Source organism: Mobula birostris, chromosome 1 (assembly GCF_030028105.1).
Source record: "Mobula birostris isolate sMobBir1 chromosome 1, sMobBir1.hap1, whole genome shotgun sequence".
Taxonomy (NCBI): Eukaryota; Metazoa; Chordata; class Chondrichthyes; order Myliobatiformes; family Myliobatidae; genus Mobula; species Mobula birostris.
In genome coordinates, this window is record NC_092370.1 from 58,709,056 (window position 1) to 58,736,708 (window position 27,653).

Genomic DNA, 27,653 nt, shown 5'->3' on the forward strand with positions numbered 1-27,653 from the left:
TCAAGCAGCATGCCACAGCTTTGCTCAAACTTGTTGAATTTAAGAGTAGATTAGAAGGTAGCAGTTACGGCGAGCTTAATGGCTTTGGCCTTTTGAATGGTTTAATATCTTTAAAAAACTGGCTCAGGTAAAAGTTGTATTGGACAAAATAAAAGTAATTTGCAATTGGCAGATTATATGTCCCATTAAGATTAGGCAGGTCTGCAGAACATCTTGTGGCTCAAATGCCATCAGAAATATACACTTATTAGCTTGTTTCTTAATGTTTTATCACACAAACTATAGTTTGTGCAATTATGCATGAAAAGCATTTTGAACACTTCCAATGTGAACAAACTTAATTTAGAACAGTGTAACTCTTTGTTAATTACATGCCAAAAACAAAAAAAAATTTAAGGCTACGAATAGATGCTCAATAACAGCACTACTGGAGGGTTAAGACTTCAAAGTTTCATTACATTACAACAAGAAACAAACATTGCTTCTCTGAACACAGATTAATACCAACCTTTGTCATTTATGTTCTTTGCAGAAACTTCCAATGTTTCCAAAGATTCCATACCAATATTCTCCAGTTTGATGGTCAACTGTTGTAATTCCCCATTAAAGAGTTGAGCAGATGCACTAGTAAATATCTCATCACCGAACAATGGCACCATTGTCTGAGCAGATCTAAATTAAAACATTAACTGGTATTAGTACACTATAAATTTTCTGTAACACTCTAAGAAAATGTTACCATTGGTAGCAACTTTGGGCAACAGCAAAAGAACTACAAACCCCATTTCCAGAAAAGTTGGGATATTTTCCAAGATGCAATAAAAACAAAAATCTGTGATATGTTAATTCATGTGAATCTTTATTTAACTGACAAAAGTACAAAGAAAAGATTTTCAATAGTTTTACTGACCAACTTAATTGTATTTTGTAAACATACACAAATTTAGAATTTGATGGCTGCAACACACTCAACAAAAGTTTCTGCTAAAGGATGCATGTCTCTGGGAACTGAACGTCCAAGGATACACGGTGTATCGGAAGGATAGGAAGGTCAGCAGAGGGGGAGGCATGGCTTTGTTGGTAAGAAATTATATTAAATCATTAGAAAGAGGTGACATAGGATTGGAATGTGCAGAATTTTTATGGGTTGAGCTAAGAAATTGCAAGGGTAAAAGGACCCTGGTGGCAGTTATTTATAGGCCTCCAAACAGTTGCAGGGATATGGACTACAAATTGCAACAGGAAATAGAAAAGGCTTGTCAGAAGGGCAGTGTTACCATAATTGTGGGGGATTTTAACATGCGAGTGGATTGGGAAAATCAGGTCGGCACTGGATCTCAAGAGAGAGAATTTGTAGAATGTCTACAAGATGGCTTTTTAGAACAGCTTGTTGTTGAGCCCACTAGGGGATCGGCTGTACTAGATTGGGCATTGTGTAATGAACCAGAGGTGATTACAGAGATTGAGGTGAAGGAACCCTTAGGAGGCAGTGATCATAACATGATTGAGTTCACCATGAAATTTGAAAAAGAGAAGCCGAAATCTGATGTGTCGGTATTTCAGTGGAGTAAAGGAAATTACAGTGGCATGAGGGAGGAACTGGCCAAAGTTGACTGGAAAGGGACACTGACGGGAAAGACAGAAGAGCAGCAGTGGCTGGAGTTTATGCGAGAAGTGAGGAAGGTGCAATGCAGGTATATTCCAGAAAAGAAGAAATTTTCGAATGGAAAAAGGATGCAACTGTGGTTGACAAAAGAAGTCAAAGCCAAAGTTAAAGCAAAGGAGAGGGCATACAAGGAAGCAAAAAATAGTGGGAAGACAGAGGATTGGGAAGTTTTTAAAACCATATAAAAGGAAACTAAGAAGGTCATTGAGAGAGAAAAGATGCATTATGAAAGGAAGCTAGCAAATAATATCAAAGAGGATACTAAAAGCTTTTTCAAGTATATAAAGAGTAAAAGACTGGTGAGAGTAAATATAGGACCGATAGAAAATGATGCTGGAGAAATTGTAATGGGAGATAAGGAGATGGCAGAGGAACTGAACGAGTATCTTGCATCAGTCTTCACTGAGGAAGACATCAGCAGTATACTGGACACTCAAGGGTGGCAGGGAAGAGAAGTGTGCGCAGTCACAATTACGACAGAGAAAGTACTCAGGAAGCTGAATAGTCTAAAGGTAGATAAATCACCCGGACCAGATGGAATGCACCCGCGTGTTCTGAAGGAAGTAGCTGTGGAGATTGCAGAAGCATTAGTGATGATCTTTCAGAAGTCGATAGATTCTGGCATGGTTCTGGAGGACTGGAAGATTGCAAATGTCACTCCGCTATTTAAGAAAGGGGCAAGGAAGCAAAAAGGAATTTATCGACCTGTTAGCTTGACATCGGTGGTTGGGAAGTTGTTGGGAGTCGATTGTCAAGGATGAGGTTACAGAGTACCTGGAGGTATATGACAAGATAGGCAAAACTCAGCATGGATTCCTTGAAGGAAAATCCTGCCTGACAAACCTATTACAATTTTTTGAGAAAATTACCAGTAGGCTAGACAAGAGAGATGCAGTGGATGTTGTATATTTGGATTTTCAGAAGGCCTTTGACAAGGTGCCACACATGAGGCTACTTAACAAGATAAGAACCCATGGAATTACGGGAAAGTTACATACATGGATAGAGCGTTGGCTGATTGGCAGGAAACAGAGAGTGGGAATAAAGGGATCCTATTCTGGTTGGCTGCCGGTTACCAGTGGTGTTCCACAGGGGTCCGTGTTGGAGCTGCTTCTTTTTACATTGTACATCAACGATTTGGATTATGGAATAGATGGCTTTGTGGCTAAGTTTGCTGACGATACAAAGATAGGTGGAGGGGCCGGTAGTGCTGAGGAAACGGGGAGTCTGCAGAGAGACTTGGATAGATTAGAAGAATGGGCAAAGAAGTGGCAAATGAAGTACAATGTTGGAAAGTGTATGGTTATGCACTTTGGCAGAAGTAATAAACGGGCAGACTATGGGGAAAGAATTCAAAGTTCTGAGATGCAACGGGACTTGGGAGTCCTCGTACAGGATACCCTTAAGGTTAACCTCCAGGCTGAGTCGGTAGTGAAGAAGGCGAATGCAATGTTGGCATTCATTTCTAGAGGAATAGAGTATAGGAGCAGGGATGTGATGTTGAGGCTCTATAAGGCGCTGGTGAGACCTCACTTGGAGTACTGGGCAGTTTTGGTCTCCTTATTTAAGAAAGGATGCGCTGACATTGGAGAGGGTACAGAGAAGATTCACTAGAATGATTCCAGAAATGAGAGGGTTAACATATGAGGAACATTTGTCCGCTCTTGGACTGTATTCCTTGGAGTTTCGAAGAATGAGGGGAGACCTTATAGGAACATTTCGAATGTTGAAAGGCATGGACAGAGTGGATGTGGCAAAGTTGTTTCCCATGGTGGGTGTATGTGCTACAAGAAGGCATGACTTAAGGATTGAAGGGCGCCCATTCAGAACAGAAATGCGAAGAAATTTTTTTAGCCAAAGGGTGTGAATCTATGGAATTTGTTGCCACGGGCAGCAGTAGAGGCCAAGTCATTGGGTGTATTTAAGGCAGGGATTGATAGGTATCTGAGTAGCCAGGGCATCAAAGGTTATGGTGAAAAGACGGGGGACTAAATGGGAGAATGGATCAAGCTCATGATAAAATGGTGGAGCAGACTCGATGGGCCGAATGGCCGACTTCTGCTCCTTTGTCTTATGGTCTTACGGTCTATATCACAGATTTTTGTTTTTATTGCATTTTGGAAAATATCCCAACTTTTCTGGTAATGGGGTTTGTATATTTTTGTTCCAATGCCACTTATAAATTGGACCTACAATAAATTACATTTCATTGAAGATAAAACTAGGTAACAAAATCCTTGAAAATCCTAAATAATCCCATGCCTTGGTTTACTAACATAATAAATCTTAAAAATACAAGGTGTGGGGCTGTAAATTTGTAAAGATATAACATTATAGTGTTATGCAGAATTGATTCTTTCTGATGGAAGGTCATCAGGCAGAAATATCAAAACCTCTTTTCTTTTTCCACCAATGTAACACCAGTATTTTTTACTTTCGTTTTGAATTAATTACTTTATTTTGTAAGGCTATACTTGAGTAATAATATTTTTAGAATTTCACTTGTTGTTGGATATAATTCTACAAGAATATTTAAATATTTCTAATCTTTTCTAGATTATTATCAGTTTACTGATCTTCAGTTGTTAGTTAACAGCTCCCTCTGTGAGTATAGTATATGAACCCCACAAATGACACTTTAATTTTTTCTATTAAAAAAATACAAAATGCTGGAGATGCTGCATTCATTAAGTCAGAGAGCATCTACAGATCGAGAACCAGAGATCAAGTCAAGTCAAGTCACTTTTTATTGTCATTTTGACCATAACTGCTGGTACAGTACACAGTAAAAACGAGACAACATTTTTCAGGACCATGGTGCTACATGAACAATACAAAAACTACATTGAACTACGTAAAACAACACAAAGCTAATGATACACATTCCTTAGGAGCTGACAATAACCAAACTGATCAATAAATCTTTGTATTAATACTTATCAGTGGTAATTCTACACAAAGATACAGTTCTCCAGTTCTACTCAAAAGCAAGAATCTTTTCTTGTTCTCAACAGGCAGAACTCAGAGCTTGGTTTCTCTCCCTACAAATGCTGCTTGAAATGCTATTTACATTTTAGACTGCCAATAGTCCCTAGAAGACACGCGTTCTATATTTACAGATGTTTACAAGTTGATTTTGTTCACAATTTTAAAACTATACAAAAATCACAACATGGTAACCATAACTCCACAGTACTGTTATGAATGACATTCAGAAGCACCCAAGACTGACTTGAAAAAATTACTAAAGTTGAAAAGAAGAAACTAGTTCTGCTGTCCATAATAATAAACGCAGGCAGTGGACTATTGAATTCAATATAATGAGAGCTCATTTGTATATTGAGTGACCATAAGTCAAGCATTTGTAACACAGGGGAACACTGATTCTTTTGTAGAAAGTCTGTGCATGTTTTCTGTAAACCATGTTCATGCTTGGTACTTTTTATATGAAAAATGAAATATAATTGGAGTTAAAATTGGAGTAAAATATAATTGATATAAATTGCAAATCAGATTTTACTTTAAGGGGAGAAAAAGATTTTTTGTGATAATTATTAACAGACACAAAAAAGGAGGAAAATTCACACAACATAATAACTTAATGGAACCTGCAGATCATCTGTAGCATTTCGACAACTGACAGTGATCAATGATTTAGAAATTTTAATTGAAGAATAATTATGTTGCAACAATATTAACCTTTCATCCTTCAATTTCTTGCTGTTAATTAGGAGAAACATGAACTCACTTGTGGCTGCAATTTCTCCTACCAAACATAATTCAAACTTCCAAGTCCTTGTAAACTTCCAGATCCCAGTCTTCAATGTATAATTATCTCAACATAAATTAACCTCAATATGTTTTCGTTCTTCAGGTGTGTTATATTGTTGTTTCAACCAAATTACCAAAATAATATCAACTTTTTGAAGTATACATTACACATCTGAGACAAAATGATTAGCAAATATAAATAACTATATTCTTTCTCCCCTACTCAAGCTGGAAATATTTTTTCCTCACACATCTTCCATTTCAGGATATTCAGATCAGGTACATCATAAATCACTAATGCTCACAATTTAACAACAAAGGAATAGGTATATACTATCGAACACCACAAGTGCTACTCTGATATTCCCTCAAGAATATTAAATGATCTACATGTTAAATTAGTTTTATTCTTTGTCTTATCCCTCTTCCTATTTTTGCTCACACTAATCTAACAAAAACAAGTCTTGATTTGCAATTCTACTCATCAACTAACTTCTTACAGCTCACACGTGACTTTTCAATTACTTGTCCACAAACTATATAGCTCCATTCTTCCTTAGCACATTGTCCCTCAGCAATAATAATATTTTAATTATATTTTCTTATGTAATTACATTTACAAGTGCTGCACTACAGTTTAAAGAACCACATTCAAAGTAAACCAAAAAGACTACTTCCCTGGTTACGTCACTTCTAAGTTCTGCTATATCAATCATTGTTTTGCCAACTCAAATAACACGCTGTTCTTTTAAATTAGGTGCTTGAAAACACAAAGATAAGCCATCTCTCATGTAATCTGCAGACAGCATATTTTCCCCAGTTTACGCGACTGACTAATGCAAACACGCCTGTACAGTCAAACTAGCATTTGCTGGCTGCAGTAGGGGAGCAGGCTTGCGCTGCCAACTGGGAATTCTGTTCATGGCAGAATTTCTGACATGAATTATCACAGGATCAGAGCCTCTGCCATAAGCTGTGGAAGAACAGCTATAATTGAGCTTCAGTTTAGTTTTATAGACTGCTACTTGTCCATTCCATTAAGAGCTTCCATTTCTCTTTTACTCTGTCAACCACACAACTGAAAATATCTTGTACTGATGCATAATGAATCTTTTGAGGCAAATAACTTTGGATAAATAATGCCAGCAATGATATTTAAATGATAGCTCATTTTACATAAAAGATCACAACATCACAGTGCAGACCTTTTGATCCACATGCCGTACTGATTTTTTTTAAATTTTATTTTTATTTGGATAAGGAATTCACAAATATCATGTACTTTTTTCACACGTATAACCTTTTCCATTTTTTTATATGTATAAAACTACAATTATTTATACATTCTAAGTACACATTGAGATGATATAAAAGGAAAATAAACATTTAAATAGATAATTATGTACTGTGGTAAATCTAACCTATTAGGCTAAGTAATGGAATTAGTTGTTAAGAAAAATGGTAATAATAGTTTCCATATAACCCTTCTGGACCATTTCCACTGGTCCAAAATGTTGTATATAAGCCTATGTATCAACCATTGTAGGTGTTTATATCCTAATTTGTTCATGCTTGCTCCTGCCCACAGACATAATTATCTAATCCCTATGTACTTATTTACTTAATTTTTTCTTTTTTTTTTATCCCTTTCCCAAATCTTTCCCTTTACTTGTGTTAATTCTCTATTTTCCAAAAGAAAACAAAAAAAACAAACATTTAGACTAGGGGTGCTTACGTTAGCAATATTACTGTGTTGATGAGAAGAGCAGTATAAATCATTAGGAGAGTCATCTAAAGTCTGCTCGCATTGGGGTTATATATTCAATCCATTTATTCCAGATTTGATAAAATTTTCCTTTTTGAGTTCTCAGAGAGTAAGTCAACTTTTCCATTTTAAATATTTCCAAGATAATTTCGTACCAATCTTCTAATGTAGGTGGTATTGGATTTAGCCATTTTCTGGTGATTGATTTCTTACTTGCCGCTAAGAGGGCCTGCAGCAACTTTATATCTTCCTTCTGTTCAAGAAACAGTACATGCCCCAAATAGAGCGTCTCAAAGTTCAGAGGTATCTGGGACCTAAGTACCTTAACTAATGTTCTATGAATACCTTCCCAAAATAGACTTAATTTAGGGCAATCCCAAAAAATATGAAAATGATTTGCCTCCTTGGAGCTGCACCTTCTCCAACACATCACATTTGTATCTTTATATTTTTCCTGATATGGGGTCTTGAAGTATCTTATAATGTTTTTCCAACAATGTTCTCTCCAAGTCAAAGAACTAGTCGAGGACCATTGAAAGCTGCAGATTTTCTCCCAAGCCTCCTCTGAAAGTACCAACCCCGCTTCTTTCTCCCACTTCTCTTTAATATACAGTGTATTTACATTTTTAGCATGGGAGAGTGCATTATATAATCAAGAAACTGATTTACTAGGTATTGAACTGCGAGCCGAATTCAGAATCTTGAAAAATTCTAATTCTACTGTTGATAGGTCTGTATATCTACAACTCTGGTTAACATAGTTTCGTACTTGAAGGTACCTAAAAAAGTCATTATGTTCTAGGCCATGTTTGTCCTGCAGGATTTGGAAACTTTGTAATACTCTTTTATCTATAAATGAGAGGTAGGTTGTAAGACCTTTCTTTATCCATAGCTCAAATCTTTTATCTCCTCTGTTGGGAAGGAATTCGGTATTATATGCACACCATCTAAAGAGTTTTAACATGTTATTAATTCCACATGAATTAACCACCTTCTGCCATACTTTTAATGTAAGATTTATCCAAGCGTTTTTAAATTTTTCCAACTGGGCCATCAATCCTTTGTCAGCTATTGAAGCCTGAAGAGGAAAACTGTCAACTAATCCAAATTCTATTTCCTTCCATCTAGCCTTATATTCCCTATTACACCAATATAACAGAGGGGTTATCTGTGAGGCATAAAAATAATTTCTCAGGCAAGGAAGAACCATACCTCCTCCTTCCTTCCCTAACTGTAAGGTGTTATATCGAATTCTAGGTTTCTTTCCTTGCCAAATGAAGCGGGAAATCCATTTGTCCCATTCCCTGAATTGATTATCATCCACCTCCACCGGTAAAGTACAGAAAAGATACAATAACCGAGGAAGAATATTCATTTTTATAGTATTTATCCTTGAATTTAAACTTAAAAAGGGGATAAGATTCCATCTATGCATATCTGCTTTTATCTCTGAGATTAATGGCCCATAATTTACCTGTGACAGTGTTGAAAGATCCTTTGGCAGAGTTATTCCTAAATATTTTAATGATTTAGCTTCCCACTTAAGATCGTATGTATCCTGCAATTTTTTGGATGGTGTATAATTTAGGGACATAACCTGCGTTTTCTTTACATTTATCTTATAACCTGATATTTTCCCAAAGTCATCCAACAGTGTAAACAATCCTATAAATGATTTTTCTGGTTCACTCAGATAGACCAAAACATCATCTGCAAATAACGCCACTTTCTGTTCAATCCCTGCCACCTTGATACCTTTTATGATTTTGCTCTGTCTTATTAGTTGGGCAAGCGGTTCAACATATAGCGCAAAAAGGAGAGGAGAAATTGGGCATCCCTGTCTAGTGCCTCTCTCAAAGATGAAGGAGTCAGAGAGGTCTCCGTTTATCTTAATCTGGGCTGTAGGGCTGTCATATAGAGTCTGAATTACTTTAATAAACTTTTCTTGAAAGTCGAATCTTCTGTATAGGAATGCCCAACTAACCGAATCAAAAGCTTTCTCAGCGTCCAATCCTACTACCATTGTCTCTGTCTCGTTCTTATTAACCTGTTCTAATATGTGCAGAGTTCTCCTTATGTTGTCCTGTGTTTGTCTTTGTTGAATAAATCCAGTCTGGTCTAAATGGATTAGGCCAGGTAAAAGCTTTTCCAATCTGCGCGCTAATATAAATGTAACTAGTTTGTAATCTAAATTAAGAACACTATTTGGCCGATAATTGCCACATTCTAGTTTATCTTTACCCTCTTTAGGAATAACTGAAATAATCGCTTCTCTCCAGGAATGTGGAGTTTCTCCTCTTTGCAAGATCCAATTAAAGGTGTTAAGTAGTAATGGGGCTAACTGTGTCTTCAGGGACTTGTACCACTCTGAGGTAAACGCATCAGAACCCGGGGACTTTCCAGCCTTTAACCTAGAGATGGCCACGTTCAGTTCTTTGACAGTTACTGGTTCTAATAAACTTTCATTTTGTAAATCTGTAAGTTTAGGTAGATCTAAAAAATTCAATACACTGTCTATATAGGGCTCATTGGGGGCCCGGGGTTGGGAGTACAGCTCTCGATAATATGTTTCAAAACTCTCTTGAATTTTCCCTATTGTACTCTCCACAAGCTTTGGCTTTGGATTCTTTATTTTATGAATTGTATTGTCTGCTTGTTGTTTTCGTAATTTATATGCTAATAATCTACCTGATTTACCTCCTACTTCATAATTCTTTTGTCTCAGGTAAAGAAAATTTCTTTGAGTTTCCAACGTATAAATATCGTCAATTTCACTTTGCAATTTCCTAATTTCCTGTTTTCGATTTGAATTACTTTTGTTGCTATCTACAACTTGAAGTTGTTTTAATTTTCCTTGAAGGTCTGCTAATTTTTGTGCATTGATTTTTTTCATGTGAGTGGTAATGGAAATAATTTTCCCTCTCAGTACAGCTTTCAATGTATCCCATAAGATCACTGGTGATGTTTCTCCCATGTCATTAAGGTCCAGATATTCTTTGATTTCTCCCCTTAATCTCTCCATTACTTTCGGGTTATTGAGTATATGTGAGTTTAGCCTACATAGTGTTTTCCTCATTTTCCTTTCCAGGATTAGAGACATAGAGACTGGGCTATGATCTGACAGATCAATTGTTGCAATATTACAGTTTTTTATCCTGAGTCTATCTGTATTAAAGATAAAGAAATAGTCTATCCTTGAATAGGCTGAATGAGGGAAAGAGTAATATGTGTAATCTTTACTAGTAGGGTGTAATTCCCTCCAGACATCTATAATTCCCAACTCCTCCATCAATGAATTCACTCTGAGTCAGAGGTTTATTCTGAGTAACTATTCTTGAAGAATCTAATATAGGATTTAATCTAATATTAAAATCCCCTCCACAAATTACTACCCCTTGAGAACTGACCATTAGGTCAAAAATGTGTCTATAAAATGACCATTCACAACCTGGAGGAGCATAAATATTCAGCAATGTTACTTCTGTACCTTCTATTCTTCCTGTGATTTTTACGAACCGTCCTTCTTTGTCTCTAGTCTCTGAAATATGTTCATAATTAAGAGTACTTGATATTAAAGTAGCTACCCCTCTTTTGTGACTCAATTTATATGATGAATAAAATACATGCTTAAAGCCCATTCTTTTTAATTTTCCATGTTCAGGTTGGCTCATATGTGTTTCCTGGAGGAAAGCTATTTGTGCTCTCTCTTTTTTCAATTTAGACATAATCTTATTTCTTTTAATTGGATTCAAAACCCCATTAACATTATAGGAAATTATTTTTACCAATTCAGTTTGCATTTTTCTCTAGTAGAAAAAAAAACACTCTCCTTTTCTAACCAAACAGTAAGCAATCCCTTCTCAACAGTAAACCAAGACATATAACCACACCCTAGACATTTTTGAACGTGCAACATTTGAAAATTTTTCCCGACTTCCCACAATGAGGCCCGCCTCAGTTCAGAGGGATAACCTCTATCTTCACCCTGTTAGAGGGCCCTCAGCAGTTTGAATAATCATAGAGAATTTTCTCCTATTTATGTCTCGACCATATTGCTATCATTCAAGTTATTCCGCCTAGTTTATTTTCAGTTACCAGTTTTCATTTTACCTTTAAGTCCGATTTACTCTTTTCAGTCATTTCTCTTAATTAATCTGTGTTCTCTGTACATTCGCGTCTGAATATTTGCAGCTCTTCCTTGTAGTTTGACACTCTGGTTCGAGTGGAGCGTCCTCGCCCCACTAACTGCCACGACTTCTGCCGAATCCTCTCCAGTAGCGACTCCGGTTGGGTGATAACTTTAATAGGTAGTCCCCGGTCCGCCAGGTCCAATGTTGCCCCCTCCACCGTAGCGTAAGTTTTTGTCCCTTCGTCGTAAAAGACTCAGCCGAGCTGGATACAGGGTCTGGAATCTGATGTTGTTTTCCTTCAGGACTCTCCGTGTTTCCGTATATTCCTTCCGTCTGGCAAGAATCCCAGGTGCGTATTCATGGTCTAAACTGATTTTGCAGTTGTTCCACATGAAACCTTTCTTTTGCCATGCCCGTTTAAGCACCTCTTCCTTCGTTCTGTAACTGAGAAATCTGACCAGAATCGATCTGGGCTGGGTGCCTGCCGGAGGCTGTGGTGCCAACGCACGGTGAGCTCTTTCTATCTGTAGGTCTTTTGCAGCCGGTATATCAAGGTTCTCTCTAAGTAGCTTCTCCACGAAGGGAATCATCAATCCGGGTTTACCTTCAGTTCCTTCGGGAACTCCGTAAATCCTCACATTTTCCCTTCTCGAGCGGCCTTCTTGATCTATTAGTTTCCACTGGAGCTGGTCTTGCAGCTTCAGCATTTCTGCTATCACCTCCTCTGCATTTTGTAGCTTCTCTTCAGTTCCAACAATCCTCGCTTCGGCTTCATCTATCCGCAAGTTAGTTTTTACTATTTCTCCTTTAATATCTTCCAGCTGTTTGCTGTTATCTTGTCGGAACTCGCGAATCTCTCCGAGAATCAAGGACAGAGTCACCAATTCCCCCTCATTATCTCCGTCCTGGCTTGCCGTGGGGGAGCTAGGCCCGTCGCCTTGCTGCATCTCTTTATGTTTATCAGCCTTTGGAGCGGACTTTTTAATCTTGTTCTTAGACATCATCCTTGCCCCTTTTATTAATATAGTTATGCAATATTAAGTATTTGTCTAAATTCGATTATGGGGCAGTTTACCTTCTTTTTTGTCGAGAGATCTTTTCCTTACACCGCCATTCCCTTGATGACCCGGAAGTCCATCCCCGTACTGATTTTTTTAAACTAATTTTAGATCAATCTAACCCCTTCCTCCTATCATTTTTCCATCATCCATCTGCCAATGTAAGCATTTCTTAAATGTCCCTAATGTTTCTACCTCTACCACCACCCCTTGTAGGGCATTCGAAAAACATTTATTATTAAAGTATGTATGCTATATACAACCTTCAGATTTATCACCTCACAGGCAACCACAAAACAAAGAAACCCAAAAGAAACCATTTTAAAAGCGGTCAAACACACAACATGCAAGAAAAATCGTGCAAGTAACAAAAAGTAAACAAATAACATTCAGAACTAAAGTTCATGAAGATGAGTTCACAGCAGACCACAGCCTCAGTTCAGCACAGAGATGAAGAAACCTTAGACTAGCTAACTGAACACCAGCCTGTCGTTTGCCTCCAGCCCCAACACCCTGACCTTTCCAATCTTGTCTGGCGCTTATATCAGTTAAACATAGCTTGTACCTTACTCTCAGGCCTGGGCCATGCCGCCCCATGTCTGCTGCACCTCGGTTCTGATGCTTTAAATTTACTCTAAGTCCACTTGAGCAAAGGCCAAATATGACCCATTCCTCACTCTCAGGTCCTGCCACCAAGAAGATTCAGCCCATTCACACCATAGCGCAAACGTCCTGCACCTTTGAGACTTCAATTCACACCACAAAATATGCCAGGTCATACAGTCGGTACGAAAGCTCAACTCCGAAAGGGAAATTATAGGCTATTGACTTCAGTGATCTTTTATCAGAAAAGGGTGAATAATAGAGTAGTTAGTAGTTTTTTGTTCCACTGACACCATCTTAAATCATTCCACGCACCCATGACACCATTAAAAGAAACTTCTGACATCCACCCCCCTATATTTTCCTCCAATCACCTTAACACTATATATCTTCATGAAAACCATCTCTATCCTGGGAAAAGTAGTGCATAGCTATTCACTTGATCTATGTCTCTTATCCTTTACACCTCTCTCAAGTTACCTCTCATCCTCCTTCACTCCAAAGAGAAAAGCCCTAGCTTGCTCAACCTACTTCATGAGGCATGCTCTCTAATCAAAGCAGCTTCATGGTAAGTCTCCTTTATACCCTCTCTAAAGCTTCCACATCCTTCCTATAATGAGGCAACCAGACTGAACACAATGCTCCAAGTTACACACAGAAAATGCTGGGGGAACTCAGAAGGCCAGACAGCATCGGTGGAAAAAAAAGATGAGAAGTTAGATCAAGAAGTTGAGGAGGAAAGGAGAGGAAGTAGTACAAGGTGGTGGATAATACATGAAACCAGGAGAGGGTGAGGAATGGCATAAAGGGCTGGGTAAAAGAGATAAAGGAGACTGGAGAAGCGGGGACTTCACTGGAGAGGACAGACAACCATGGAAGTAGGGGAAGGGGGAGGAGCACCAGAGGAAAGGAGATAGGTCAGAGGGGGAAACAGGAATGGGGAACGATGAAGTGGGGGGGAGCAATTACCACAAGTTTGAGAAATCGATGTACAGGCCTTCAGGTTAGAGGCTACCCAGATGGAATCTAAGGTCCTGCTCCTCCAACCTGACTGCGGCCTCATTGTGACAGTAGAGGAGGCCGTGGACTGACATGTCAAAATGAGAATGAGAAGTAGAATTGAAGTGGGTGGCCATCAGAAGATCAGATTTTGTCTGGCGGACAGAGCATAGGTTTATGGCGAAGTGCTCTCAAAATCTAAGTTAGGTCTCACCGATATACAGGAGGCCACAACAGGAGCTCCAGATACTGTAGATACAACAGGCTCACAGGTGAAATGCCACCTCACTTGGAAAAACTGTTTGGGGTCCTGAATGGCCGTGAGGAAGGTGGTGTAGGGACAGATGTGACACTTTTATGACGGTTTCAGATTACGCACATCTACTGTACATTGTGCAGATCATATTATCGGAAGGATATAACACCAAACTGGGTACAGAGCAGATTTGTAGGCATGTTGCCAGGAATAGAGACATCTTGTTAAGTTCAAGTTCAATTGCATGGATAAGGGAGTTGTGTAGGGAGCAATCCCTGCAGAAAGCAGAAAGTTGGGGGGGGGAGGGGAGAGAAACTTGGTGGTGGAATCCCATTGGAAATGGTGTACGTTACCAAGAATCACTGATGCAGAGGTTACTAGGTGGTAGTGAGGAACCCTATCCCTGTGCAGTGACGGGAGGAAGGGTGAGGGCAGATGTGTGTGAAATGGAAGAGATATGGGTGAGGGCAGCATTGATGGTAGAGGAAGGAAAAGTCTTTTCTTTGAAGAAAGAAGACTTTTCATTTGTTCTGAAATGAAAAGCCTCATCCTAAGAGCAGAAGAGGCTAAGATGGTGGAACTGAGAGAATGGGATGGCAGTTTTCAAGTGACAGAGTGGAAAGAGGTATAGGCCAGGGAGCTGTGAGAATCAATGGGCTTGTAAATAGACCAGATAAATTGTCTCCAGAGATTGAGACAGAGAGATCTAGAAAGGGGAGGGAGGTGTCAGAAATAAACCAGGTAAATTTTAGGACATGGTGGAAGTTAGAGGCAAAGTTGAAGTCGATGAGCTCAGCATGGGTGCAGGAAGCAGCACCAATGCAGTTGTTGATGCAGCATAGGAAGAGTTGGAGAATGATGCCGGTAACACACACAAAATACCGAAGACACTCAGCAGGCCAGGCAGCATCTATGGCAATGAGTAAAGTCGACATTTCAGGCCAAGACCATTTGGCAGGGCTCTTCTCCATCGATGCTGCCTGGCCTGCTGAGTTCCTCCAGCATTTTGCGTGTAGAGTTTGGATTTCTAGCATCTGCAGATTTTTCTCTCCTTTTGTGATTGGATTACTACATTACGAAGTTTCTTCCAGGGTTGACCACCCTATACTTCAAATCTTGCCTTTGACGGGAGTTCAGTGAAACCCTCTGATCTCTGCAGCCACAAGACCATGAGATATAGGAGAAGTAGGCCATTCAGCCCATTGAGTCTGCTCTGCCATTCAATCATGCATTGATCCAATTATTCCAGTCATCCCCAATTCCATTTCTCCCCACACCCTTTGATGCCCTGATTAATCAAGAACCTATCTATCTCTGCTTTAAATACAGCCAATGACTTGTCTCCACAGCCGCTCGTGGCCACAAATTCCACAGATTTACCACCCTCTGACTAAAGTAATTTCTCCGTATCTCTGTTCTACATTGATATCTTTCAATCCTGAAGTCGTGCCCTCATGTCCTAGACTCCCATACCATGGTATATTTGCCATATCTCATCTGTTCAAGCCTTTTAACATCCGGAATGTTTCAATGAGATGCCCCCTCATTCTCCTGAACTGCAGGGAATACAGCCCAAGAGCTGCCAGACATGCCTGGAATCATTCTCGTGAATCTCCTCTGAACCCTCTCCACTGTCAGTGTATCCTTTCTAAAATAAGGAGCCTAAAACTGCACACAATACTTCGTGTGGTCTCACCAGTGCCTTATGGAGCCTCAACATCACATCCCTGCTCTTTTATTCTATACCTCTAGAAATGAATGCCAACATTGCATTCGCCTTCTTCACCACTGATTCAACCTGGAAGTTAACCTTTAGGGTATCCTGCACAAGGACTCCCAAGTCGCTTTGCAACTCTGCATTTTGAATTCTCTCCCCATCTAAATAATAGTCTGCCCATTTATTTCTTCCACCAAAGTGCATGACCATACACTTTCCAACATTGTATTTTATTTGCCACTTCTTTGCCCATTCCCCTAAACTATGTAAGTCTCTCTGTTTCCTCAGAACTACCTGCTCCTCCACCTATCTTTGTATCATCAGCAAATTTAGCCACAAATCCCATAATCCCACTGTCCAAATCACTGACATACATCGTAAAAAGCAGCAGTCCAAACACCAACCCCTGTGGAACTCCACTGGTAACTTGCAGCCAGACAGAATAGGATCCCTTTACAGGTTTCCCCTGCTATCCAAAAGTAGAGCATTTCTATGAAAGCTTTTGTAAGCCAAAATGGCATAAAGCAAAGAAGCAATTACCAGTAATTTATATGGGAAAAATTTTTGAGCATTCCCAGACCCAAAAAATAACCTACCAAATCATACCAAATAGCACATAAAACCTAAAATAACACTAACATATAGTAAAAGCAGGAATGATATGATAAATACACAGCCTACATAAAGTAGAAATAATGTATGTACAGTGTAGTTTCACTTATAAGAATCGGGAAGATTTAGCCAAAAACAATTTGTAGAAAAAAAAAATCGGCACATACACGCATGCGCACACACTTGTCTGCACAAGGCTTCACCACATGCCCTTACACTTCCTCCCTTACCACCATTCAGGGCCCCAGACAGTTCTTCCAGGTGAGGCAACACTTCACCTGTGAGTCGGCTGGGGTGATATACTGCGTCCTGTGCTCCCGATGTGGCCTTCTATATATTGGCGAGACCCGACCCAGACTGGGAGATCATTTCACTGAACACCCATGCTCTGTCCGCCAGAGAAAGCAGGATCTCCCAGTGGCCACACATTTTAATTCCACATCCCATTCCCATTCTGGTATGTCTATCCACGGCCTCCTCTACTGTAAAGATGAAGCCAACTCAGGTTGGAGGATCAACACCTTATATTCCGTCTGGGTAGCCTCCAACCTGATGGCATGAACATTGACTTCTCTAACTTCCGCTAATGCCTCACCTCCCCCTCGTACCCTATCTGTTATTTATATACAGACATTTTTTCTCTCTCTCCTTTTTTTCCCCTCTGTCCCTCTCACTATACCCCTTGCCCATCCTCTGGGTTCCCCCCCCACCCTTCCATCTCCCTGGGCCTCCTGTCTCATGATCCTCTCATATCCCTTTTGCCAATCACCTGTCCAGCTCTTGGCTCCATCCCTCTCCCTCCTGTCTTCTCCTATCATTTTGGATCTCCACCTCCTCCTCCCACTTTCAAATCTCTTACGAGCTCTTCTTTCAGTTAGTCCTGACAAAGGGTCTCGGCCCGAAACATCGACTGTACCTCTTCCTAGAGAGGCTGCCTGGCCTGCTGCGTTCACCAGCAACTTTGATGTGTGTGGCTTGAATTTCCAGCATCTGCAGATTTCCTCGTGTATGCAGATATACATATTTGGTGGGGCAGGTACAAGCAGAAACATGAGTCTACCTGGACAGGCAGGGTTGTGGTTCTTGGGTAGAAGGTAGAAACGGGAGGTGTGAGTTTGCTGGCAATGGATGGGAAATCCCCAGAGTTAATAAGGTCATTGATGGTGCTTGTGACAATGGCCTGGTGCTACCTACTGGGGTCCTGTTTGAGGGATAAGTAAGAGGAGATATTTGCGAATTGTTGCCTGGCTTCAGCAAGGTGGAGGTCAGTCCACCAAACTACTATACCACCACCCTTATCAGCAGGTTTGATAGTGAGATTAGGATTAGTGCAGAGAGAGTGAAGAGCAATGTGTTTGGAAGGAGTGAGGTTAGAATTAGAGAGAGAAGTGGTAAAGTCGAGACGGTTAATGTCTTGTCGGCAATTAGCAATGAAAAGATCCAGAGCATGAAGATGACCAAAGTGGGGTGTCCTAGAAGAGGAGAAGGGTTGAAGACGGTAGAAGTCAGTGAGGGGGGGGTGTCATCGATGCGGGCTGGAGAGTCCATGCAAAGAAGTAAGAGATGGAGGCTGCAGAAGAAGAGCACAGCATGGTGGGCACAAACGTACAAAGGTGTGACCCTTACTCAGGACAGAATGTTCTGCCTCAGAAAGGGGAAGGTCAGAGGGAATAGCAAAGATTCAGCACAAATGAGAGACGGGATCAGGAGGGGTGGGTCGAGGGTTGCTAGTGTCTGAGGAGAGGGAAGGGTTGGGGTTTTCAGGGAAGGTGGGGGAGTAGGAAGATGGAGTCTCCAAGGACCCAAGGGCTGACAGTGCGACCTGAGGTCAGCAGCAGGGATTGTGGTCTGGGAATATCTGTGTCTGCCAGCACTGGAGACGGCAAGTTCTGTAGTCTGTAGACGGGCAATCTTCTGAACCTTGCTGTATGTGAGAAAAGTGACGAACCAGCAATTGAAAGCATGGATTCGACAGAGGATAAAGTATCGGACAGGTCCATTACAAGCAGCGGAGAGAGAATTCTGGAGTTGTGGAAGCAGTTGGGCTAGGGTTTCCAGGTACCTCCTCATGGCAGAAAGCGTGGCACATAGAACATGGCAGGAGCAACAGTCGATTGAATGTGAGTACCTGGAGTCATCAGAGGGCCCGAATCAAGAAGCTTGAAAACTGATCTGGAAGCCATGTGGATTGAGATGGTGGCAAAAACATATTCCCAGGAAGGAAACATGACTGTGCTAGCAGGTTTCGGTAAGCACATGGTCAAAGAGTTGGAGGGCAGCAGAGATCTCATAGGGGGAGCAGTGAGAGAGGGTTTCACTGAACTCCCACTGAAGGGAAGATTTGAACTTTTTCAAGGTAGCATCTCTGGAAGACAGTTGGCAGTAGTAGTAGTAGCACAATGATGAGAAACTTTGCAGATGCTGAAAATCCAAGCAATAGAAAATACTGGAGTAGTAGTCGCCAACCTTTTTAAGCCCAAGATCCCCTACCTCAGCCTTAGTGAAAGGCAAGATCGACCTACTAAATCGTTTAGAGAAAAAAACAGCTCAGATTGTACTTCCAACTTGAGGCCTTTTATTCAGGCTACTTGTATTTGAATTACATAAAATGCTTTTGTCAAACTTTCAAATTAATTCAACCAAGAAAACACTGTAACTAACATATCAAACAGGCCATAGGCATCTTTCTTTAAGAATACCTTTAATTTTAAGTTTCATTATTTAATTTTATTTCAACATGAAAAATAAATGAATAAAAATTGACTGTTGCACTCAGTGTGATGACTAGGGCTGAATACTTTCTGCTAGTTCCCCGAAACTTGGCTCATAACTACAGACAGCCAGTCTGAGACAGTCTGTGAGATGTCTGTCAGTAAGACAGCTCCTGTACTTAGATTTAATAATTTTCATCTGTGAAAATGCAATTTCACACAGATAAGTTGACCCGAAGTAGGCACTGACCTTTCGTGCACGTGGTGAGATGAGGAAACTTCTCCCTGCTGACAAGCCCCCAAAAGTCACCGTCCCTTGATCTTGCTTTAAGCTCAATGTCATTTGCAAATCAATTATTTCCACTTCAGTATCACTTGGCACACCAAATATTTTCTGGAATTTGGCTGCTATCTGTTCTATATCGATCGGCAGAAATGGGTTTGAAATAAATGCAGCAGTATCTTTCATGATGTTTCACTCCCCAAAAAGCCAATCAAACTCTATTGCCAGTTTGTCTAGGTAAGCACAGTAATATTCAGGGGAAAAAGCATTTTTTTCCTCGATGCCCTGTAACATTTTCCCCAAGTTGGGAAAGTGTGTCAGCCTCCTGTTCTTTAAATTTGAAATCCAAATACCGAGCTTGGCCTTACGCATTTACTGTGCTTATCCTGTGGGGCAGGTGTCAGTCTTTCCCCATGAGCTCATTGTTAAGTGCACTTAATTTAGCTGTTAGATCTGTCAGAAACCCTAAATACAGTAGCCACGCATCATCTGCCAGTTCCTCATGCTCCTCGTTTCTTGTCAACAGAAAAGTCTTTATCTCAGGCAGCAAATCAACAAGTCGTTGCAGCAATTTGCCGCGACTCAACCACCGAACATCAGCATGAAGTATTATGTCTCCATAAGCCGCATCAAGCTCATCCAATAACGCCTTGAATAAGCAGTGCTGAAGTGCCTTTGCTCGAATCAAGTTTATCAGTTTGACTACCAGTGTCATTACATGAGAAAAGCCCACGACCTTCCCATCCAAGGCCTGCTGATGAATCATACAGTGATAATTCAGGAAGTCAGGAAAATCAGGGTCATTACAGCACACTGCTATAAAACCAATACACACACCACGCATTGCTGGAGCCCCATCAGTAGTAATTGCCACCAGTTTATAAACAGGGATGTCATTTTCATGGACATATTTTTTTTAAACTCATTGTAAATATCCTCACTTCTCGTTCTCTCCCTTAAGTGCAAAAGAGTAAGGAAGTCCTCCTTTGTTGTACAATCCTGGAAAGCTATTCTGACAAATACAAGCTAAGCTGTATGCATTACATCCAGGGATTCATCCAACTGCAGTGAAAAATATTCACAGAGTGACAAGTCCTTTAAGACTTGTCGATCCACGTCCTCTGACAGTAACTCCACCCTCCTTGTCACTGTTGCAGGGCCAAGCGTTATATTACGTACAGGTGTCCCCCGCTTTTCGAACGTTCGCTTTACGACACCTCACTGTTACGAAAGACCCACATTAGTTACCTGTTTTCGCTAACAGAAGGTGTTTTCACTGTTACGAGAAAAGGCAGCCTGTGAAAAAAGGCAGCGCGCGAAAAAAGGCCACGTGTGAAAAAAGGCAGCGCACGCCCCAAGCAGCCAAGCTCCTCCACCGGAACTGCATTCTAGCCGGTATTGCTTAAACATGTGCCTGTGAGCATCTGTGCTTTATGTCGATATATTTTGAGCATCCGTTAGCAAGATAAGTTCTAAGGTATCGGAAAAGCTCGTAAGGGTGTTACACTTAGCGTAAAACCCGACATAATTAAGCGTTTTGATCGTGGTGAACAAAGTAAGGATAAAATGAGTTTGGCTTGTGGAAGTTGACAAAGATGATGTTGAAGAGGTTTTGGCATCCCATGGCCAAGAACTGATAGATGAAGAGCTGATGCAATTGGAAGAGGAAAGAATAACAATCCAAACTGAATGCAGTAGCAAACGGACCGAAAGTGAAGTCATCCAGGAACTGGAGCAACTGCATGAGATTTTCACTGTAATTGACAATGATTGCAGAAAAGTATGACTTTAATTCCTCTTCCCATTCTGGATGGAATTTGTACGTTTTCACCTTCTTTCGTGGAGCCTCCACCATGTTAGTTACCTTGCAGGATCTCACCAGCAAGTGTCGTATATTGATGTTTGCGACAGCCTGTACCCTTATCTAATCTAATTGGTCACTTTGAAGCAGCACAAGCTACGCTGAAAAAAATACACCAGCTAAATCAAGAAAGAGAGAGGCGCTAACTTTTCAGTAAAAACTAAAACTAATGCTAACTACTAGCACACTACCCCAAATGCTAAACATGAATTCACGCTATCAAAGGCAAAAAATTCGAAAGGAAGAGCAGTACAACTGATCAAACTTTTGCATAACTGACGTAATATAAATAGCAATATAATAGAGTCAAAACCGATTAAAGTTGATCAAATTTTAGTTAAGTCATGAATGCATAATTGAGTCATTTTTACCCAAACGTGTTGTTTTCTTTTGCCATTGGACAGTTTGCTCATTTGTTCCTTTATGTTTAAGATAAACGAAACTCTCCCACGCTCCATGGAAATTTGACAGACAGCAGCAATACTCACATGATGTCAGCACACATGTGACGCATGACACTGGGCAGTGGAAAAGTGAAACACAATAACCAGGGAAAGCAACTAAGTGTGGATTAAAAACAACTCACATATGCGCTCTATGGGTAAAATTTGCTTTTGCATCAAAAGGTTTATCAGGCATAACGTATTTCTGTATTTACTTTTCATTCTTTTTTCAGGATCTACTGGGAAAGTCTCAAAGATTGACCAGTCGACTGGTTGGCGACCACTATACTGGAGGAACTCAGCAGGTCAGGCATCACAACGAAGAGGTTTGTCCTGAAACATCAACTGTTTATCCATTTCCAGAGATGTTAGCTAACCTGAACTCCTCCAGCATTTTGTTTGTGTCGCTCTGAATACACACAGCCACGTTTCCCTGAATCACATGCCTCCTAATGTTCTGAATGACCTTACCACAGGGAACTTTATCCGGTAGCTTACTAAAATCCATATACATCATATTCTTCAAAATGCTTTGTCACATTTTCAAAGAATTCAATCAGTCTCATGAAACATAACCTATGCTACAGAAAGTCACATTGACCATCCCTAATCAGACCATGCTTCTCTAAAAAGTGTCTCTAAGAAACTTCTCCAATGATTTGCCCAACTCTCAAGTAAGACTCAATGGTCTATCATTCCCAGGGTGATCTCTACTCCCCTTCTTGAACAAAGGAATAACATTTGCCACCCTCCAATCATCTGGTACTACTCCTGTGGTCAGTGAGGAGATCAAAACCGCAACAGCCTTTTCCCTCATTTGCCATATTAATTTGGGGTATTTCCCATCCTGTTCTGGAGACCTATCTATGCTCTCAACACACACAAAAAATGCTGATGAAAGCAGCAGGCCAGGCAGCATCTATAGGAAGAGGTACAGTCGACGCTTCAGGCCGAGACCCTTCATCAGGACTAACTGAAAGAAGAAATAATAAGAAATTCGAAAGTGGGAGAGGGAGGGGGAGATCAGAAATGAGAGGAGAAGACAGGAGGGGGAGGGATGGAGCTAAGAGCTAGAAAGTTGATTGGTAAAAGGGATACGAGGCTGAAGAAGGGAGAGGATCATGGGATGGGAGGCCTAGGGAGGAAGAAAAGGTGGAGGGGTCCCAGAGGACAGGCAAGGAGTTATAGTGAGAGAGCAGAGGGAGAAAAAAAGAGAAAAAAGGGGGAAGAAAAAAAATAATAAATAAATAAGGGATGGGGTACGAAGGGGAGATGGGGAATTAACGGAAGTTAGAGAAGTCAATGTTCATGCCATCAGGTTGGAGGCTACCCAGACTTACCTATGCTAATGCTTTTCAAAAGTTCCAGTACATTCTCTTTCTTACCATCATCATGTTAAGCATATTAGTTTCCATTTTGCTGCCCTCTCAAATGTTGAAGTCCTCCTCAATGGTGAATACTGAAACAAAATATTCATTAATAACTTCCCCCAACTCCTCCAGATCCAGGCACATGTTTGCTCTTCTATCCCTGATTAGTCATACCCTCACTCTAGTCATCCTGCTGTTCTTCACATATATGTAAGACACTTTGGGGGTTTCCCTAATTTCATTCACGAAGGCCTTCTCATGCCCCAGTCAAGCTCTCCTAATACTATACTTCAGCCACTTCCCTGGATACCTTTCAACTCTCTGGAGCCCTGTCTGATCCTTGCTTCCTTGTGGCTAGATGCTTTAATCTTTTGGCAACCATGGTCATGAACCCCACAATCCTTTGTTGGGGCAATTGGACAACTCTATCCGGAACTCTTAAACAACATTCACATTTCCTTTGTGTATTTCCCAAGTACATCTGTCCCCAATTTATACCCTCAAGTTCTTAACTAATAGTATCACAATTCCCCTCCCCCAATTAAATACTGTCTCCTACCTGCTAATCTCCAAGGCCAGGGAATAGTGGTCATTGTCTCCGAAATGCTCACCCACCAAGAAATATGACACCTAACCTGGTTCATTGCCTCGCACCAGTATGGCCTCTCATCCAGTTGGCCTGTTTGCATGTTGTGTCAGGAATCCTTCCTGGACACTCCTAACAAATTCTGCACCATCTAAAAACTTTTGCACTAAGGAGGTGCCAATCAATATTCAGGAAATTGAAATTGAAATAACTCACAACAACCACCCTATAATTTTTTTCACCTTTCCAAAATCTTCCTCCCACTCTGTTCCTCAGTGTCTCTGTTGCTACTGGGGTGGGGTGGGGTTTCTATAGAAAATTTACAATAGGGTGATTGCCCCCTTCTGGTTTCTGATTTCCACCCACAGATGCCTTCACGACATCCTCTCCTTCTGCAGCTATGCTATTAAACCTGATGAGAAATGCCACTCCCCCTCCACTTTTACTTTACTTTATTGTCGCCAAACAATTGATACTAGAACGTACAATCATCACAGTGATATTTGATTCTGCGCTTCCCGCTCCCTGGATTACAAATCAATAGTAAATATTTAAAAATTTAAATTATAAATCATAAATAGAAAATAGAAAAATGGAAAGTAAGGTAGTGCAAAAAAACCGAGAGGCAGGTCCGGATATTTGGAGGGTATGGCCCAGATCCGGGTCAGGGTCCGTTCAGCAGTCTTATCACAGTTGGAAAGCAGCTGTTCCCAAATCTGGCTGTACGAGTCTTCAAGCTCCTGAGCCTTCTCCCAGAGGGAAGAGGGATGAAAAGTGTGTTGGCTGGGTGGGTTGTGTCCTTGATTATCCTGGCAGCACTGCTTCGACAGCATGCGGTGTAAAGTGAGTCCACAGACGGAAGACTGGTTTGTGTGATGTGCTGCGCCGTGTTCACGATCTTCTGCAGCTCCTTCCAGTCTTGGACAGGACAAGACATTTCCCTCCCGCTTGAAACATCCACCAGCCATTCCTGCCTTTGTGCCAGCCAAGTCTCCATAATGGTCACAACTTCATTGTTCCACGGTTGAGCACAGGCTCTAAGTTCATCATCCCTGTTCCCGATACCTCTTGCATTGAAATAGACACACATCAACCCATCCCACTGAATGCAATTTTGCCCTCTCAACTGCCAATCTTTCCACAGTCTCTCTACATGCTGCATCTACCTACACAGCAATTGCCCCATCTTCTGACCCATTACTCTGGTTCCCATCCCCCTGCCAAATTAGTTTAAATCCTTCCCAACAACTCTAGCAAACCTGTCCATAAGGATATTGGTCATCCTCACATTCAGGTGTCCTTTTTGTATGGGTCATACCTTTCTCAGAAGAGATCCCAATGATCCACAAATCTGAAACCCTGTTTTCTGCATCAATTCATCAGCAACACATTCATCTGCCAAATCATTCTATTCTTACACCCACTAGTACATGGTACAGGCAACAATCCAGAGATTACTACCCTTGAGGTTCTGCTTTTCAGCTTCCAACCTAGCTCTCTATATTCTCTCTTCAGGACCTCATTCCTTTTTCACCCATGTCATTGGTACCAATACGTATCTCGACTTCTGGCTGCTCACCCTCTTCCTTTTCAAATAATATGGATGCAAACTGAAATGCAATTTGAATGGGCCATCGTAAAGATGACCCTGGCAGCTGGAACCCATGATGTTCGTAGACCCCTGAAGTCCCGATGCACTAGCACTGTCAAAGCTGCAAGGCAGTTGATACTTCCTAGCATTAGTACCAAAGTTATCATAGTAAGAACACAGACCCAGCATCATCTGTTTCACAGCCACGTACTGTTGCAGGCCTTGCTGACCGGGTTTAATCAGGGAGGGAAAGGAGAAGGAATGATGCCCCATTGCCTGGATGAGTGTAGACTATCAGCTCCTGGAGCTCTTCTCAGGTGCATTAGCGAAGGCTATGCAAACTGATCAGGCATTTGCTCATGAAGAGTTCTTTAAAAATAAAACAAGGATGGTGATTTCCATTCGCTCTAACTGCTTAGCATCACCAAGGCTGGGCAAGGACAGCAGCTGTTGGGTATGATGGTCCACAAGTTTGTAAAAGGTGTGTTTTCAGCAATCAATATTTATTGTGTTCAGGTGGATGTTCTAGTTGACTCAATGCATTCGCAGCCATGGAGTTGCTGAGCAACACTGCCACATAGAAATATTTGGTGTTCTCAGTGGTGATTTCGCACAGCGTGAATTGGGCCTCAGCTTGTACAAACGAAGCAATGGCATTTCGCTCCCAAAGCTCTGGCAGTTTCAAAGCGACTGCACTGGCCAACATGTTCAATAACTCTAGAATCGTCCTGGAGCACTGGGGTCACCAATGTGAAACCATAACAACTTGTACTCGAAACACTGAACACAAAGCGCGATAAAAGTACCTTGCATAATTACATCATCACGTCAGACCAGCCTCTTAAAGTGAACCCCAACTCAATGTCAGAGGCTATGAGTTATGTACGTTTCCTCCAATTAATTACCAAACATGCCTCCTGCCAATCAGCCAATTTTCCATCCAACTTCAAGCATCTTTCCTGTAATACCATGGGCTCGTATCTTGTTTGCAGCCTCATGAGTGGCAGCTAGTCAAAAGTCTTCTGGAAATCCAAGTAAACAACATTCAATGACCCTCCCCCTTTCCTCAAAGAATTGCAACAGATTTCCCCTTACGGAAACAATACTGACTTTGGCCTACTTAATCATACAGTATGCCTACAAGTACCCAAAATGTCATCCTTAATATGACTCCAACATCTTGTCAACCACTGAGGTAAGGCTGACTGGCCTGTAATTTCCTTTCTTTTGCCTCCCTAACTTCTTAAAGAGTGGAGTGACATCTGCAATTTTCCAGTGCTCCAGAATCATTCCAGAATCTAGTACTTATTGAAAAAATCATAACAAACATTGAGAAGTACAGAAAAAGTTTGAAATACATCTTCCCAAAATTTTTCAAGGCTCGGACATGCCCAAAAAGTTTGAAATACATCTTTCCAAATTTTTTCAAGGCTCGTACATATCCAAAACATATGAATTAGAATGGCCACTCCATTAGTACACCTATCACAGTAAGGGGAAATATCTGCGTAGAAACGTCTTTAGACATATGAACTCTATGTACCACTTTGAATTGTAATAAAGAATGACGAGCACATAATGATGAAGAATTAATCAATTTTAAAATAATCTTCCAGCTCTCTTCAGATATGAAAATCTGTAAATCCGTTTCCCAGTCTCCTTTAATTTTATCTAGAGAGGCCTTTTTCAGTCCCAACAGCAGACCATAAATGTAAGATATTGAACCATTGTCAAAGGGTTTCAGATTAAAAATTGTATCTATTATATTCTTATCTGAACTTGTAGAAAATGTCTGTTAGTTTTAAGCTCAATCCCTCGACTACCATGTTTGGTATTATTGAGGATACTGTTACAAAACTGAAGCCATCTAATTTGCGGGTATTGGCCTTTATGTCTCTCATGGCCAGGAGGACGATCTTGCTCAACTGGAAGGAGGCCGCCCCGCCCACTCATGTTCAATGGCTATCTGATGTTATGTTGTGCCTTGATCTAGAGAAGATTAGTTGTTTAATTTCTGATTCTAAACATGATCTTCTAATGTTATGGGGCCCCTTTCTGAGTTACTTTCATAATCTTTGAACTGTTACTAAAGTATGGATCTGAGCCATTAATATTATATTATATGGCAAGGTATTTTTTTTCTTTTTTTTTGCCAACCAGCTCATTTTGGTAGTGGGGGTAGATTCTTTTATAATAAAATATAATTATTTTATTTTATTTCATTATTCAAT

General features: G+C 40.7%; 1 protein-coding gene across 10 annotated transcripts in view; it reads right to left on the bottom strand.

Annotated features, from left to right (window-relative positions):
- The window catches only part of trappc9 (trafficking protein particle complex subunit 9), a 711,836-nt gene that overhangs the window by 541,784 nt on the left and 142,399 nt on the right, over positions 1-27,653 (bottom strand). For all 10 annotated transcript variants that reach the window (XM_072255618.1, XM_072255596.1, XM_072255577.1 and 7 more), the window contains one exon: positions 509-672. In XM_072255618.1, coding sequence (XP_072111719.1) covers positions 509-672 — 164 coding nt within the window. The remainder of the gene's footprint in view (positions 1-508; positions 673-27,653) is intronic.